This window comes from Entelurus aequoreus, linkage group LG18 (assembly GCF_033978785.1).
Source record: "Entelurus aequoreus isolate RoL-2023_Sb linkage group LG18, RoL_Eaeq_v1.1, whole genome shotgun sequence".
NCBI classification, from domain to species: Eukaryota; Metazoa; Chordata; class Actinopteri; order Syngnathiformes; family Syngnathidae; genus Entelurus; species Entelurus aequoreus.
The window spans coordinates 44,831,756-44,846,443 of NC_084748.1; the positions used below are offsets into that span (position 1 = coordinate 44,831,756).

Below are 14,688 nucleotides of genomic sequence, written 5' to 3' on the forward strand. Positions count from 1 at the left end.
TTCTGTTTATTTGTTACTGACTGTGGCAGGACACCTCTGCCTCTGTTTAACTTTATGTTGCTGGTAAATAATATGGTTGTAGTAGTAGGCTAAAGTTAAATTATTTAGTATGCACTAATTAAAGGGGCAGAGCTTTAAGAGACATTTTAGCTTTTATATTTTATAAGATATATTTTTTGTAAGAACCACGATTAATAAATATATTTCAGTGAATAACTTATTGTTCATATCTGTATATAAATATGTACACAAAGTGTTGTAATTATATTGTAAAATGGATGGATGGATGAATGGATGAATGGATGGACGTTTAAAACAAAACTGTTATTATTAATTAGTAAGTATACATTTTTTGAGCCTTTTTAGAGAAAATCATATCATTGTAGTAAATTATGCAAATTACTCGATGATGTCATGGTGACCACGCCCATAGCCACGCCCCCACCGCCACAGGTATCTTGGCAGTTTATGGGAAACACTGCGTCCGTATACCACTCCGTACAGCGGCGTTTTAAAAAGTCATACATTTTACTTTTTGAAACCGATAATTTCCGATATTACATTTTAAAGCGTTTATCGGACGATAATATCGGCAGCCCGATATTATCGGACATCTCTAGATGTAACGGTAAACGGTATAATGATAAACCGCGGTAAAATTCCCAACAATTAGTAATACCTGTTTAAATTTGTAATTAACGAAAAACCGTCATTTATGAATGCATTTTAGGCAACACGGCTTACTTCCTGGAGACGGAGTCACAGCAGCGCTGGCGCACGTGCACATGCGTCGTTTGGCTTGACAAAAACACGGGGGATCACAACTCCACTGATTTTGCTACGGAGATATCCCCTCGGAATAAACAGAGTTGCACGCTTGGTTTGACTTCATTTACCCTCGCTTCATTTCCGTGGAGTCTCGGCGTGCGTTTAAGAGCACACTGCTGTTCTTAGATGGCGACAGGTGTGGACATTATTGGAGAATTTGTCACACACTCAAAAGTACACAGCGAAGGAGAAACCTGTTTGATGTTGCTTTCAATTTCTCAATATAACTTTCATCAGCTGTGACTGAGAGTTAATGACGTGAGGAAACATGCAGCAGGCGATGTGTCGTGAACGTTGTCACAACTTGTTTATAAAGTCTGTAGTTTGTTTACTGGGATGTTCACTCCTTTATCTAACTGCAAACTGTATCAGTGTTCAAATAACATAAATACTAGCTTTAATGTTTTGTCATCTCATCGAATTGACCGCAGGCTGTGAAGATTGTGTATTCGATGTGAGAGGTATCACTCTTGTTAGTTTTTGTCGGCCAAACTGTTGCACTGAACCACTTGGTGTTGTCAGAGAAGATCAACGTTTGTTCATTAGACTTTATCTTCATTAGCCAAACTGCTTTTGTGTTTTATATTGATATCAAAAAGTAAACACCACATTTTTTTTTTTACATTACTTGTGTTTTTTCTATATATATATTCCTATACGCTCAAACTCTTAATGGATCTGTCCCGATACAGCATCTACATGTACATATAAATGTACATAACTTAAAAAAAATACCTCCCTCTATCATATTGTAAAAATAGAGATAAAGGCATCGTGCAATGAGAGAAAGATGACACGTTGATACTAGTAATAAACAAAAACACAAATATTTGTCTTTAAATATATAGATAACGTTTATCTATAGCCTTTTTATTAGACATTATAAATTACTTGATGGCGTCACGTTCACACCCCAACACTGCTTTACCTAATATGATTAATCATCGTAGTTTTCAATATTGGTAAAAAAAAAAAAAATCTCAATTATTACTTAGGCCATAATGTATAAGACTAGATCTCGTACATGGACACTATTTTTATCTATATGGCCAAAAAGTGCAGTTACGTCTTATGGCCATCAGGTGCCACCTTGCAAAATTCTTACATTGTTTTTTATTTTTGTATCTCTTAAGCCCATAAAGTGCTATCTCGCATGATTTTCACGTTTATTTTATTTATTTATGTAATTTTTTTATTACTTTGTATATAATGCTTTTGTTGCTTTCATATACACATTCAATTTCTACTTGAGGTCCATGGAAGTGTTTTTTAATCTGCAATAATGTTCGGTACGTACCTCGGTTTAGAGGTCACGGTTCGGTTCATTTTCGGTACAGTAAGAAAACAACAAAATATACATTTTTGGGTTATTTATTTACCAAATTTGCGAAATCTTCCACCAAAAATATTTTTCTTAGTGGAATATTTGATGTGACGTAATGGGAACCTTGGATAGGTCAATAATTCATAATAACATTGATTTTGATTCAATATTATGTTTTGAGCAATGACAGTTTGAAAAAAAAAACCAGCTTTGTTTTATTAGTCAACATTGCAACGTTTTCTAAATTACATTTAACCTTTAAGCTTTTTTATTTCACTTTTGTTATGTTTTTGTTTATTTTAATAGTATTTTTAGAATGTGCCGTGGGCCTTTAAAACATTAGCTGTGGGCCGCAAATGGCCTCCGGGGCACACTTTTGACACCCCTGCTATAGATAATAACAAATTAAATCTTATCAATGCTGCTGCGCGCACAATTTGTTTTGTTCTTAACCCCTTCTTAACCCTGAACGTACATTGAAAATACACGCAACCCTAACTCAAAATGCCGGACATTTGAGGCATTTAAGAAACTCCGCCCTGACAGCTCTGCAAAAGAGGACATGTCCGGTGAAAAGAGGACGTATGGTCAGTCTATCCTAGCCCGTTAGCTGCTAGCATGCCGTGTGTTGTGCCTCGGTGTGCATTGTTTACACAACGTGCGTTACGCTACTTAATATGTCCGTGTGGAAACTCGTTCAGTACACCTCTGAACCGAACCGGAACCCCCGTACCGAAACGGTCAATATTTATTTATTTATTAGATTAAATAGTTTTCTTATATAATAAAAGTGAGCTTTTGTTAAACCAATTATTGTGTTTTTTTTTCCATATACAACAACCTACCTGGACTCGATAAGAGAATCGATAAGGAATCGGTTCGATAAGAGGATTCGATAATAGGCTCAAACTCGATAATTTCTTATCAAACATCATCCCTACACCCCCTAGTATAAGTACTTGTAGAACATTTTGAGCATGTTTAAAAATATTCCAATAATAATGATAATCGTGATAATTTGGTCAAAATAACTGTGATAAGAAAAGTTCATACCGTGACAAGTACCGCATTTTCCCGACCATAGGGCGCACCTGATTATAAGGCGCAATGCCGATGAGCGGGTCTAGTCAGGTCTTTTTTCATACAAAAGGCGCACCGGGTTATAAGGCGCATAAAAGGGTCATATTATGATTTTTTTTTCTAAATTTAAAACACTTTCTTGTGGTCTACATAACATGTAATGGTGGTTCTATGGTCAAAATGTTGCATAGATGATGTTTTACTGTTCATCTTCAAATTGCTTTCTGACAGTCACTTCAGGATGCGCCGTTTTGTGGGCGCTCTTATTTACGTGGCTCACCTTCGACATCGTCTTCTCCCCGTCATCGGGAGTGGAAGAAGTGTCAAAAGATGGAGCTAACTGTTTTAATGACATTCAGACTTCACTTCAATCAATAACGAAGCAGCCACTAGTGCAACAATGTGTCCCGTGATAAACCGTCCTACCGGAACTCTCTAATAACAAAAGTTCCTTGGGCGAATAATGTACACTCACTATACCGGTAGTTTTTAGCGCTTCCATATCGAGATATAAGTTAGAACTTTACGATACTTAATATTAGAAATGGCAACAGCAGAGGGTGAATGCCCCATAACAAGAAGATAGAGAAAAATAAGAAGCTTATCTACTACAGTGGCGGACCTACGTAAATTTTCAGCACTTATGCAGATCCTAAATACAGATCAGCAGGTACCAAAAGGTAAGAAAAGTTGGTTTTGCATAATATTGTGAAACAAAACATCAGATAATATGTCTGCTAATAGGTGCCATTTTGCGGTCCTTATACACACACAATAGTAATACTTGTATTTCTGACTACGGGAACCGCAATGGGCCGACAATCCATCAAGCGGTGCGGCTTCAAAGTCACACTAAAACATTTTGACAGATTATTGAGCGCCGTGTGTAATGTTCTTTATTTTCAATGGAACATTTCAAGTTTTGGTGTTGTTTACTGGCGTCATATTGCAGTCTACACGTATCTCTTATGTGTGACTGCCATCCACTGGTCACACTTATTATTGCACTATGTACCAAATGGAATTGCTTCGAGGTCGGTAAGCACAACCAGAGTTATTCCGTACATTAGCCGCACAGGGTTATAAGGCGCACTGTTGATTTTTGAGAAAATTAAAGGATTTTAAGTGTGCTTTATAGTCCGAAAAATAAGAGCAGAGGAGCATGTTCGGCAGCGCACAATCACGGAGTACTTACAAGCAGACACAGTGTGTAGACAGAAAAGGGAGAATGGACGCATTTTGGCTTAAAAACTAACGATAAAGGTGAAGTTATAACACTGAAACGCCCTCAGGAAGAGGTGTTTAAAGACATGGCTAAAGTCCATCCGCAGTCTACAGTGTTGTAGCTCCTTCTAAATCACTAATCCTTGTCTCCATGGCGACAAGTAAAGTAAGTTTCTTACAAGTATCATTCCTGTAGGACGAGGAATAGCTAAACATGCTTCACTACACACCGCAGCTCACCGGCGTCAAAATGTAAACAAACGCCATTGGTGGAGCTACACCTGACATCCACTGTAATGATACCAAGTACAGGAGCGTATCTAGTCCATACTACTATGATTACATCCATATTTTTTAGCATCACAAAATCTTTTTTCGTTTTTTTTAATTTTTTTATGTATACTATGTTTATAAAGGCAGAAAATATGTCCCTGGACACATGACGACTTAGAATATGACCAATGTATGATCCTGTAACTACTTGGTATCGGATCGATACCTAAGTTTGTGGTATCATCCAAAACTAATGTAAAGTATTCGAACAAGAGAAGAATAAGTGATTATTACATTTTAACAGAAGTGTAGGTAGAACATGTTAAAAAAGAAAATAAGCAGATATTAACAGTAAATGAACAAGTAGATTAATAATTCATTTTCTACCACTTGTCCTTAATAATGTTGACAAAATAATAGGTAAATAAATGACACAATATGTTACTGCATATTTCAGCAGACTAATTAGGAGCCTTTGTTTGTTTACTTACTACTAAAAGACAAGTTGTCTTGTATGTTTACTATTTTATTTAAGGACAAAATTGAAATAAGGAACACATGTTTAATGCACCCTAAGATTGTTTGTTAAAATAAAGCCAATAATGACATTTTTGTGGTCCCCTTTATTTAGAAAAGTTTTCAAAAGTACCGAAAAGTTTTGAAACACATTTTCGACAACACTAATTCATATCTTCATATGCTACACAGGCATCCCTTAAAACTGTGGCAGTCAGTGCCCCAGTGTTGGTGGATTCCAGCAGCTCCACTTCAGAGTCGGAGTCAGAATGGGAGTCCGAGTCTGACTCCTCTGATTCGGACAGTCTGGAGAACTGGATGATCCTGGGCGGGGGGAAGCAGGATGGAGACAATTGCATTTCACTCAACTTGGAAGTCGGTCATGACCTCCGTTCAGGTGTGTTGATTTATTCTTCAACTTTAGACCGCACTATTAGCACAATGAACGTGCGTGTGTGTGTGTGTGTGTGCGTGCGTGTGTGTGTGTGTGTGTGTGTGTGTGTGTGTGTGTGTGTGTGTGTGTGTGTGTGTGTGTGTGTGTGTGTGTGTGTGTGTGTGTGTGTGTGTGTGGGTGGCATTGTTGTCTGCCATTTTCTGGTCACTTTACATTCCCCTCACCGTCTGGTCAGCTGCTCTCTTCTCTGATGCATCTTTAAGTATGTTTGTGTGTATTATGTGTTGATATGCACACGGCGTCTGTGTGTAAATTTGTGTTTATAAAATATTCCCCCTCTAATCAGCATGCATGTGCTGCACACACACACACACACGCACACACATTCTTGTATTCGATGCCTTCTTGAGACCTCCGAAAAATGCCTCCCTCTTAAGCACCAGCCTTTTTAGATATATAAAGATTAGTATTGACAACATTGATAATATATACATACTATGCACATATAAAAAAGCTTGTTGTGAAAAATGAGTTGGAATTTCACAAGAAAAAGGTCAGAATTTCACAAGAAAAACTTAGAATTTTGGCAGTATTATAATAAAAGTCGTTATTTTACTCAACGCAAGTCAAAAATTTACAAGGAAAACTGAACATTTGTGCAATATTATGATCAAAGTTGGAATTTTATGAAAAGAGTCGTAATTTTACTTGACAAAAGTCACAATTTCATAAGAAAAATGTAAATTTTTTGGCAATATTACAATAATAAACTGAATTTTACTTGGCAAAATTATGACAAAAGTCATAATTTTACTAAAAAAAATTCACAAAAAATTGGCAATAGTGTGATACAAGTCAGAATTTTCTATGACAAATGTCACCATTTTGCATTAAAAAGCAACAATTTTACATAGAAAATAAATAATCGTACGAGAAAATATTGCAATATTACAGAAACAGAAATAATATGAGAACTTGTTCCCGATTTTATAAGAAAAAAGTCGACACATTGTGAGAAAAAGACTGCTTTCAGTAAAAAAAAAAGAATTTTATTGTTAGTGTTAAAGTTAAAGTACCGATGATTGTCACACACACACTACGTGTGGCGAAATTATTCTCTGCATTTGACCCATCATCCTTGATCACCCCCTGGGAGGTGAGGGGAGCAGTGAGCAGCAGCGGTGGCCGCACCCGGGAATAATTTTTGGTGATTTAACCCCCAATTCCAACCCTTGATGCTGAGTGCCAAGCAGGGAGGTAATGGGTCCCATTTTTATAGTCTTTGGTATGACTCGGGCGGGGTTTGAACTCACAACCTACCAATCTCAGGGCGGACACTCTAACCACTAGGCCACTGAGCAGGTAATTGGTTTTTAATCTTCATTATTTACTTCAAGTTATTACAGTATGTCCATATATACATATTTATTTATTTTTTTTAATTTGTTTTTATTTTTTGTTAGTAATAGGTTTTTATTCTTCATTATTTATTTAAAGTTATTACAGTATGTCTCAATATACATTTTTATTTAATTTTGGCCAAAGGGGGCGCATTTCAATTTTTTACACACACTTGTTATTTCATATGTTGACCAGAGGGGGAGCACTTTTAAAAGCGACACACAGTCAATTTGAAAAATCCCTCCTTTTTGGGACCACCCTCATTTTGATAGATTTCACCACCAGGGGTGCAAATAAGATCTTTATTTTTTGTTTTTCTGTAATCAAATCAAATCAACTTTATTTATAAAGCACATTTAAAATTTACCACAGGGGTAGCCAAAGTGCTGTACAATGGGCAGGTTAAAAGATAATACGAGAACCGAGCAAACACAACACAACACAAACAGAGCACGATAAAAAATAAATAACTAAAATAAATAGAACATAAAAACAGGTTCACAGCAGGTGTATTATGGGGCGCCATAGCAGGATGGATATCACTCAGTGTTAAAAGCCATGGAATAAAAGTATGTTTTTAAGAGAGATTTAAAAGCAGGAAGAGAGGAGGCCTGTCTAACACTCAGAGGTAGGTCGTTCCAGAGCTTGGGAGCAGCAGCGGCGAAAGCTCTGTCACCTCTAAGCTTCAGCCTTGTGTCAGGGACCATCAGTAGCAGCTGATCGGCTGATCTTAGGGATCGGGTGGGGCAGTAAGGCTGAAGGAGGTCGGAGAGATATGTTGGAGCGAGGTTGTTTAGACATTTAAAAACAAATAGAAGGAGTTTAAAATTGATTTGGTAATGTGCTTAAGGCCGATGACAAAGGAGTCACAGACCACAGATGGCCCCTGCGCCGCACTTTGGGCAATCCAGCTGTAGAAGCCAACTGTTAATGGCCTCTATAGTCTTAGTACTGTAGTGTATTTGTTCATCCTATGGTCACAAATGGGACATGGGTGGTCTTACGTCAGCACCGGAAGGCGTAAAATCAGCTGTTCACCTGGCGGGTTTTTCCGGGGATGAATAGGGAAGTCCTTCTTTAGCTTGTTTTATCACATATTGCTGCCTCTGCACCTGTCAATGTTTACTTTGGTATGCACATGAAATCAACCAAAAATCCTGACTTTGGAGCAATGTTCACGGACTCTAGTATTTGGCTCTCTATTAGATGCAATGGTTTTCCGTATTGGGGCCATGATTCGGGTCTTAACTTGTTCCCCGGTCCTCATATAGATGGTACTTTTCCTTGTTGATGTCTCAAGAAGGGCATAAATACAAGAACACACACACACACGCACACACACTAATGCCAAAAACAAACATACAGGGGAGAAGGACGGGGCGAAATGAAAGTAATCAAAAAATGAATAAAAGGGTTTGCCGCAAATCTCTTCAGATCTTCACATTATCTTAACCTGCAGCCTCAGCACCCCCGCCCTACTACCTAGGTCCATCTCATTCTTATCCCATTTCCTCACTATTGTCCTCTCTCGCCCCCCCCTCCTCTCGCCCCATTCTCCCTCTGTCTCTTTCGATGCCTCTTCCTCATTTAAATTTCGCCGGGCTCACGTTTCTGCAAGAGTGCTCCCCGACTTCCGCGCACACAGACCTTCTAAAGGAGGCGGCCCGGAGCTGAGACTTTTGGCCCGCTTTTTTTTTTTTTTTGATTTCAGGGCTTCCGCCTCCCCTGCTTTTTTCTCTCTTGTGTCGTCTGGCTCGACTCTCTGTGATCTTTGGAGCTTGACCCCATGTCTGCACATGGGGGGTCATGGGTGTGGTGTGAAAAGGGTGTTAAAGTGAGGGTTGGGGGGGGAGAGTGCCTTACACCCCAAAATTAAATGAAAGTAAAGAAATTTCATGGATGGGCCTCCTTTAAATTGATGCATTTGACACAGAATATTAAATGAAAGCTCCAGGAAGCCAAAGTGGCAGTTATGGCTGCCATCAGAGGGCCGCTCCTAACAGTGAATAATGTATGAATTTGCCTCTGGATTTCATTATTAATTATATAAGTTTCTTTAAGTAGTAGTCCATTTTACAGTAAAACTTTACATTTACAATATTTTACTATAAAATTGTAGGATATTTTTATTTTTTACAACATTTTATGGTAAATAAAAAAACAGTACAATTGTTTTTTTGGTGGGGTTTTACGGAAAAATCTGGCAGCTTGGAATTTTGGTGTTAAATTGACATTGGTTTTTACAACATTATATTGTGAATGGAAAAACAGTACAAGTTCTTTTTTTTTTATTCTGGCAACTTAGCTGCCAGTTTTTGTTCCGTAAAAACAAATGTACCGTCTTTCCGTTTACTGTAATACACCGTTAAAAACACGATTTTACAGTCAAAAACTGGCAGCTCAGTCAACAGAATTTTAACGCCAAAAAACAGTAGTTTTTTTTCAATTTACAGTAATATGTTGTAAAGAACATCATAACATTTATTGTCATTTTTATTAATTTGATGGGTAGTTTGCTGTAAACTGAAGTATTTTTATTTAGACAAAAACGTGTTTGGAAAGTATGATAATATACTGTAATATTTGTTGCAGTATTGGATACTCAAAAAGTTTAAAAGGTATGCAATTTCAAGCAGCACATATATTTTTTCTGTCAAAATGGAAAAAAATCCATTACATTTAGTGAGAACATATGAAGTACTTTATTGACACATATCATTTCCAGATCTGGCCCCCGGGCCTTGAGTTTGACACCTCTGTCTTAGAGCAACAAGCTGTTTGCATTTGGGAGGGTTGGCATTTCCACCACTTCCAGCTTTTTGCTTGATGATTTAGAATATTTTTTTTTTACAATTTTTTAAATATGTCCTGTCCAGCCGACTCAGACGAATCGATATTGTTGATGTACATCAGGGGTGTCACACTTGTTTTCGTCAAGGGCCACATGGCAGTTATGGTTGCCATCAGAGGGCCGCTTGTAACAGTGAATAATGTATGAGTTTGCCTCTGGATTTCATTATTAATTATATAAATTCTTTTAAGTAGACTGTCGATTTTACAGTAAAAACTTAACATTAATAACATTTTACTATAAAATATTGTTTATTTTTTACAACATTTTATGGTAGATAAAAAAACAGTACCACTGTTTTTTTGGGTGGGGATTTACGGAAAAAACTGTCAGCTTAGTTGACAGAATTTTTGTGTTAAATTGACATTGAATGGAAAAACAGTACAAGTTTTTATTTTTTTTATTCTGGCAACTTAGCTGCCAGCTTTTCCTCTGTAAAAACAAATGTACCGTCTTTCCGTTTACAGTAATACACCGTTAAAAACAAGATTTTACAGTCAAAAACTGGCAGCTCAGTCAACAGAATTTTAACGCAAAAAATTTACAGTAATATGCTGTAAAGAACATCATAACATTTATTGTAATTTTTATTAATTTGATGGGTAATTTGCTGTAAAGTTAAGTATTTTTATTTAGACAAAAACATGTTTGGAAAGTACGATAATATTCTGTAATATTTGTTGCAATAATGGATACTATTAAAGTTGAATGTCCTTTTATGCTCTGGCAGACCAGGTGTGTATGAGGTGTACGAGTGTAAAAAAAAAAAGAAATATTTTCGAATTAAGCGCGATTCTTTTTTGTAACATTTCTTAATTTTTTAAATCTGTCCTGTCCAGCCGACTCAAAAAAATCGATATTGTTGATGTACATCAGGGGTGTCACACTTGTTTTCGTCAAGGGCCACATGGCAGTTATGGCTGCCATCAGAGGGCCGCTTGTAACAGTGAATAATGTATGAGTTTGCCTCTGGATTTCATTATTAATTATATAAACTGTTATAAGTAGACTGTCGATTTTACAGTAAAAACTTAACATTTACAACATTTTACTATAAAATAGTTGGGTTTTTTTGGGGGTTTTTTACAACATTTTACAGTAAATAAAAAAAGAGTACCACTGTTTTTTTGGGGGGGTTTACAGAAAAAACTGGCAGCTTAGTTGCCATAATTTTTTAGTTAAATTGACATTATATTGTGAATGGAAAAACCGTACAAGTTATTTTTTTTAATTCTGGCAACTTAGCTGCCAGTTTTTCTTCCGTAAAAACAAATGTACCGTCTTTCCATTTACAGTAATACACCGTTAAAAACAAGATTTTACAGTCAAAAACAAGATTTTACAGTCAAAAACTGGCAGCTCAGTCAACACAATTTTAACGCAAAAAACAGTAGTTTTTTTTTCAATTTACAGTAATATGTTGTAAAGAACATCATAACAATTATTGTCATTTTTATTAATTTGATGGGTAGTTTGCTGTAAACTGAAATATTTTCATTTAGACAAAAAGTACAATATTCTGTAATATTTGTTGCGGTATTGTATACTAAAAAAGTTTAAAAAGTATGTAATTTCAAGCAGTACAGTTTAAGTAAACTGTTGATTTTAGAGTAAAAACTTTACATTTACAACATTTTACGTTAAATAAAAAAAACAGTACCACTGTTTTTTTGGGTGGGGTCTTACGGAAAAAACAGTGAGCTTAGTTGCCAGAATTTTTGTGTTAAATTGACATTGAATGGAAAAACAGTACAAGTTCTTTTTTTTTTTTATTCTGGCAACTTAGCTGCCAGTTTTTCTTCCGTAAAAAAAAATGTACCGCCTTTCCATTTACAGTAATACACCGTTAAAAACAAGATTTTACAGTCAAAAACTGGCAGCTCAGTCAACAGAATTTTAACGCAAAAAACAGTAGGTTTTTTTTCAATTTACAGTAATATACTGTAAAGAACAACGTAACATTTATTGTCATTTTTATTAGTTTGATGGGTAGTTTGCTGTAAAGTTAAGTATTTTTATTTAGACAAAAACATGTTTGGAAAGTATGATAATATTCTGTAATATTTGTTGCATTATTGGATCCTAAACAAGTTTAAAAGGTATGCAATTTCAAGCAGTACATATATTTTTTCTGTCATATTGAAAAAAAACCATTACATTTAGTGAGAAAATATGAAGTACTTTATTGACACATGTCATTTCCAGGTGTTTGCGGGCCAGATAAAATGATGTCACGGGCCAGATCTGGCCCCCGGGCCTTGAGTTTGACACCTGCGTCTTAGAGCAACAAACTGTTTGCAAGTTCTTTTTTTTATTCTGGCAACTTAGCTGCCAGTTTTTCTTCCGTATGTTATGTTGAAATACTGAACAGATGTTTATTGGGATAAGGTAAACATGTGTTCAGTATTTTAACATAAAAGTGTTTGATTGTGAGGCATTAAAAGCCACAAAATGCAACGGGTCCATCAGACCCACAAACGCTGGCTGAGTAACAACAATATGAACGTTAAACAAGGGTTAATACTTTAATCGTTTAATCCATGGTCCTTTTCATATTTATGGTCACACACTCGTGCTGTTTGTCCTCAGCCTGTATGCCAGGCCTGGGCAAATTAAGGCCCGGGGTCGTTAAGCTTTTCAATCTGGCCCGCCGGACATTCCCAAATAAATTTTTTAGATCTTTAGGATGGAAAGTGTAGCTGCCATTATGATGTGCAGTGATGCTTTCAAATGACTGTAAGTCTTGGACTATATCAGGGGTCGGCAACCCGCGGCTCTAGAGCCGCATGTGGCTCTTTAGCGCCGCCCTAGTGGCTCTCTGGAGCTTTTTTAAAAATGTATGAAAAATGGAAAAAGATGAGGAAAAAAAAAAAGTTTTTGTTTTAATATGGTGTCCGTAGGAGGACAAACATGACGCAAACCTCCCTAATTGTTGTAAAGCACACTGTTTATATTAAACATGCTTCAGCTTCACTGATTTGAGTATTTGGCGAGCGCAGTTTTGTCCTACTAATTTTGGCGGTCCTTGAACTCACCGTAGTTTGTTTACAAGTATAACTTTCTCCGACTTTCTAGGACGTGTTTTATGCCACTTCTTTTTCTGTCTCATTTTGTCCACCAAACTTTTAACGTTGTGCATGAATGCACAAAGGTGAGTTTTGTTGATGTTATTGACTTGTGTGGAGTGCTAATCAGACATATTTGGTCACTGCATGACTGCAAGCTAATCGATGCTAACATGCTATTTAGGCTAGCTATATGTACATATTGCAGCATTATGCCTCATTTGTAGCTATATTTGAGCTCATTTAGTTTCCTTTAAGTCATCTTAATTCAATGTATATCTCATGACACACTATCTGTATGTAATATGGCTTTTAATTTGTTGCGGCTCCAGACAGATTTTTTTTTTTTTTGGTCCAATATGGCTCTTTCAACATTTTGGGTTGCCGACCCCTGGACTATACAAAGTATTTTGAATCTGCGCTTTTGCATGATATAATAGTTACTATGGTAATACAATTAGTTACTATGGTCATGTAATTAGTTACTATGGTAATCTAAGTCACAGCAGCTCAGACGAGGCACCAAGCAGCGTGGGTGGGGTGTCAGAATAATTGTATCTAAGTTATCTCAAAACTTTGTGTTGCCATGAGTCCCCGGCGAGAAGACAAAAGCTGTCTTTGATCCTACCAAACAAAAGGCTTGTAAAACTCCACTGTGTAGGATGGGGAGCGATATGAGGGTTCTGTTTCTTTGATGTATTGTAATCCACAGAAATATTTTGTCTTGACCCGAGAACTACAAAGCGGAGAGGAAGCAGGACCAGACTCCCCTCCAGGCGACCTTTTCTTTGAACTGTTTGTAACCAAAGGCGGTGGCTGTTTACGACCCCTGTCCCTTTAGAAACAGCTGTTGCCATGTAATCAGGGAAAGTCCAAATAACAGAGGAGGCGTACAATCTTTCGTCAGAGCGTGGTGGAACTGCACAAAGAGGACAGTCCAGACGTTTCTCCTCATTGAGCCAATTTTAATTCGGTCTCTGTTGAATTCCTTGCTTCTTGTCTTGTTTAATAGATGTCATCAGTGTTTGAACCTGACATGGGGAGCGTTTCCGCAGAGTGTGTCCAGAGCGGCCAGCCTGAAATGCGGGTGTCAGGGACAGACGCGAAAGGAGATTTTTACAACAAAGTTCTAAAGCTTAGTGATATATCAGATCTATCAGATTTTAGGTGGGTTTATTCCCATTCATATTTGTCAGGTTCAAACACCGAACTATCTATTAAACAGGACAAGAAGCAAGGAATCAAACAGAGACAGGATTCAATTTAGCTCTTGAGGAGAGCGCGTGGACCTGCACCCTCGTACAGTGTCACCCCACGCTCTGAGGAAAAAGTTCCACGCCTCCCCATTTATTTGGGCATTCCCTGATTACATAGCTGCTTCTAAGAGGAGGGGTCTCATTATGCAGCAGCTGCACTGGGTTATAAACAGTTAAAACAAAAGGTGCTTGGAGCGGTGTCAGGTTTGCCCCCTCTCTGCTCGTAGATTTCGGGTCCTGACAAGGCCCTTCCCGTGGCTGTCCAGATCTGAGAAACCGACACCTCTACGGCGCACTCCATCGCACACGGTGGAGATTTACAAGCTGTCCGCCTTTTGCTTGATAAGATCAAAGACAGCTTTGCAAGCACCAGTGGATAGAAACCAGGGCAACCTGAACTGTAAGCAAACAAGTTGTGTGATAACTCATATACAATTATTCTGACAATATTTCACTGTTTGTTGCATTTTTGTTGG

At 37.3% G+C, this 14,688-nt stretch overlaps 1 protein-coding gene across 2 annotated transcripts in view; it reads left to right on the forward strand.

Annotated features, from left to right (window-relative positions):
• The window catches only part of zcchc7 (zinc finger, CCHC domain containing 7), a 162,018-nt gene that overhangs the window by 13,359 nt on the left and 133,971 nt on the right, over positions 1-14,688 (forward strand). For both annotated transcript variants that reach the window (XM_062027228.1, XM_062027229.1), the window contains exon 3: positions 5,438-5,642. In XM_062027228.1, the coding sequence (XP_061883212.1) occupies positions 5,438-5,642 (205 nt within the window). The remainder of the gene's footprint in view (positions 1-5,437; positions 5,643-14,688) is intronic.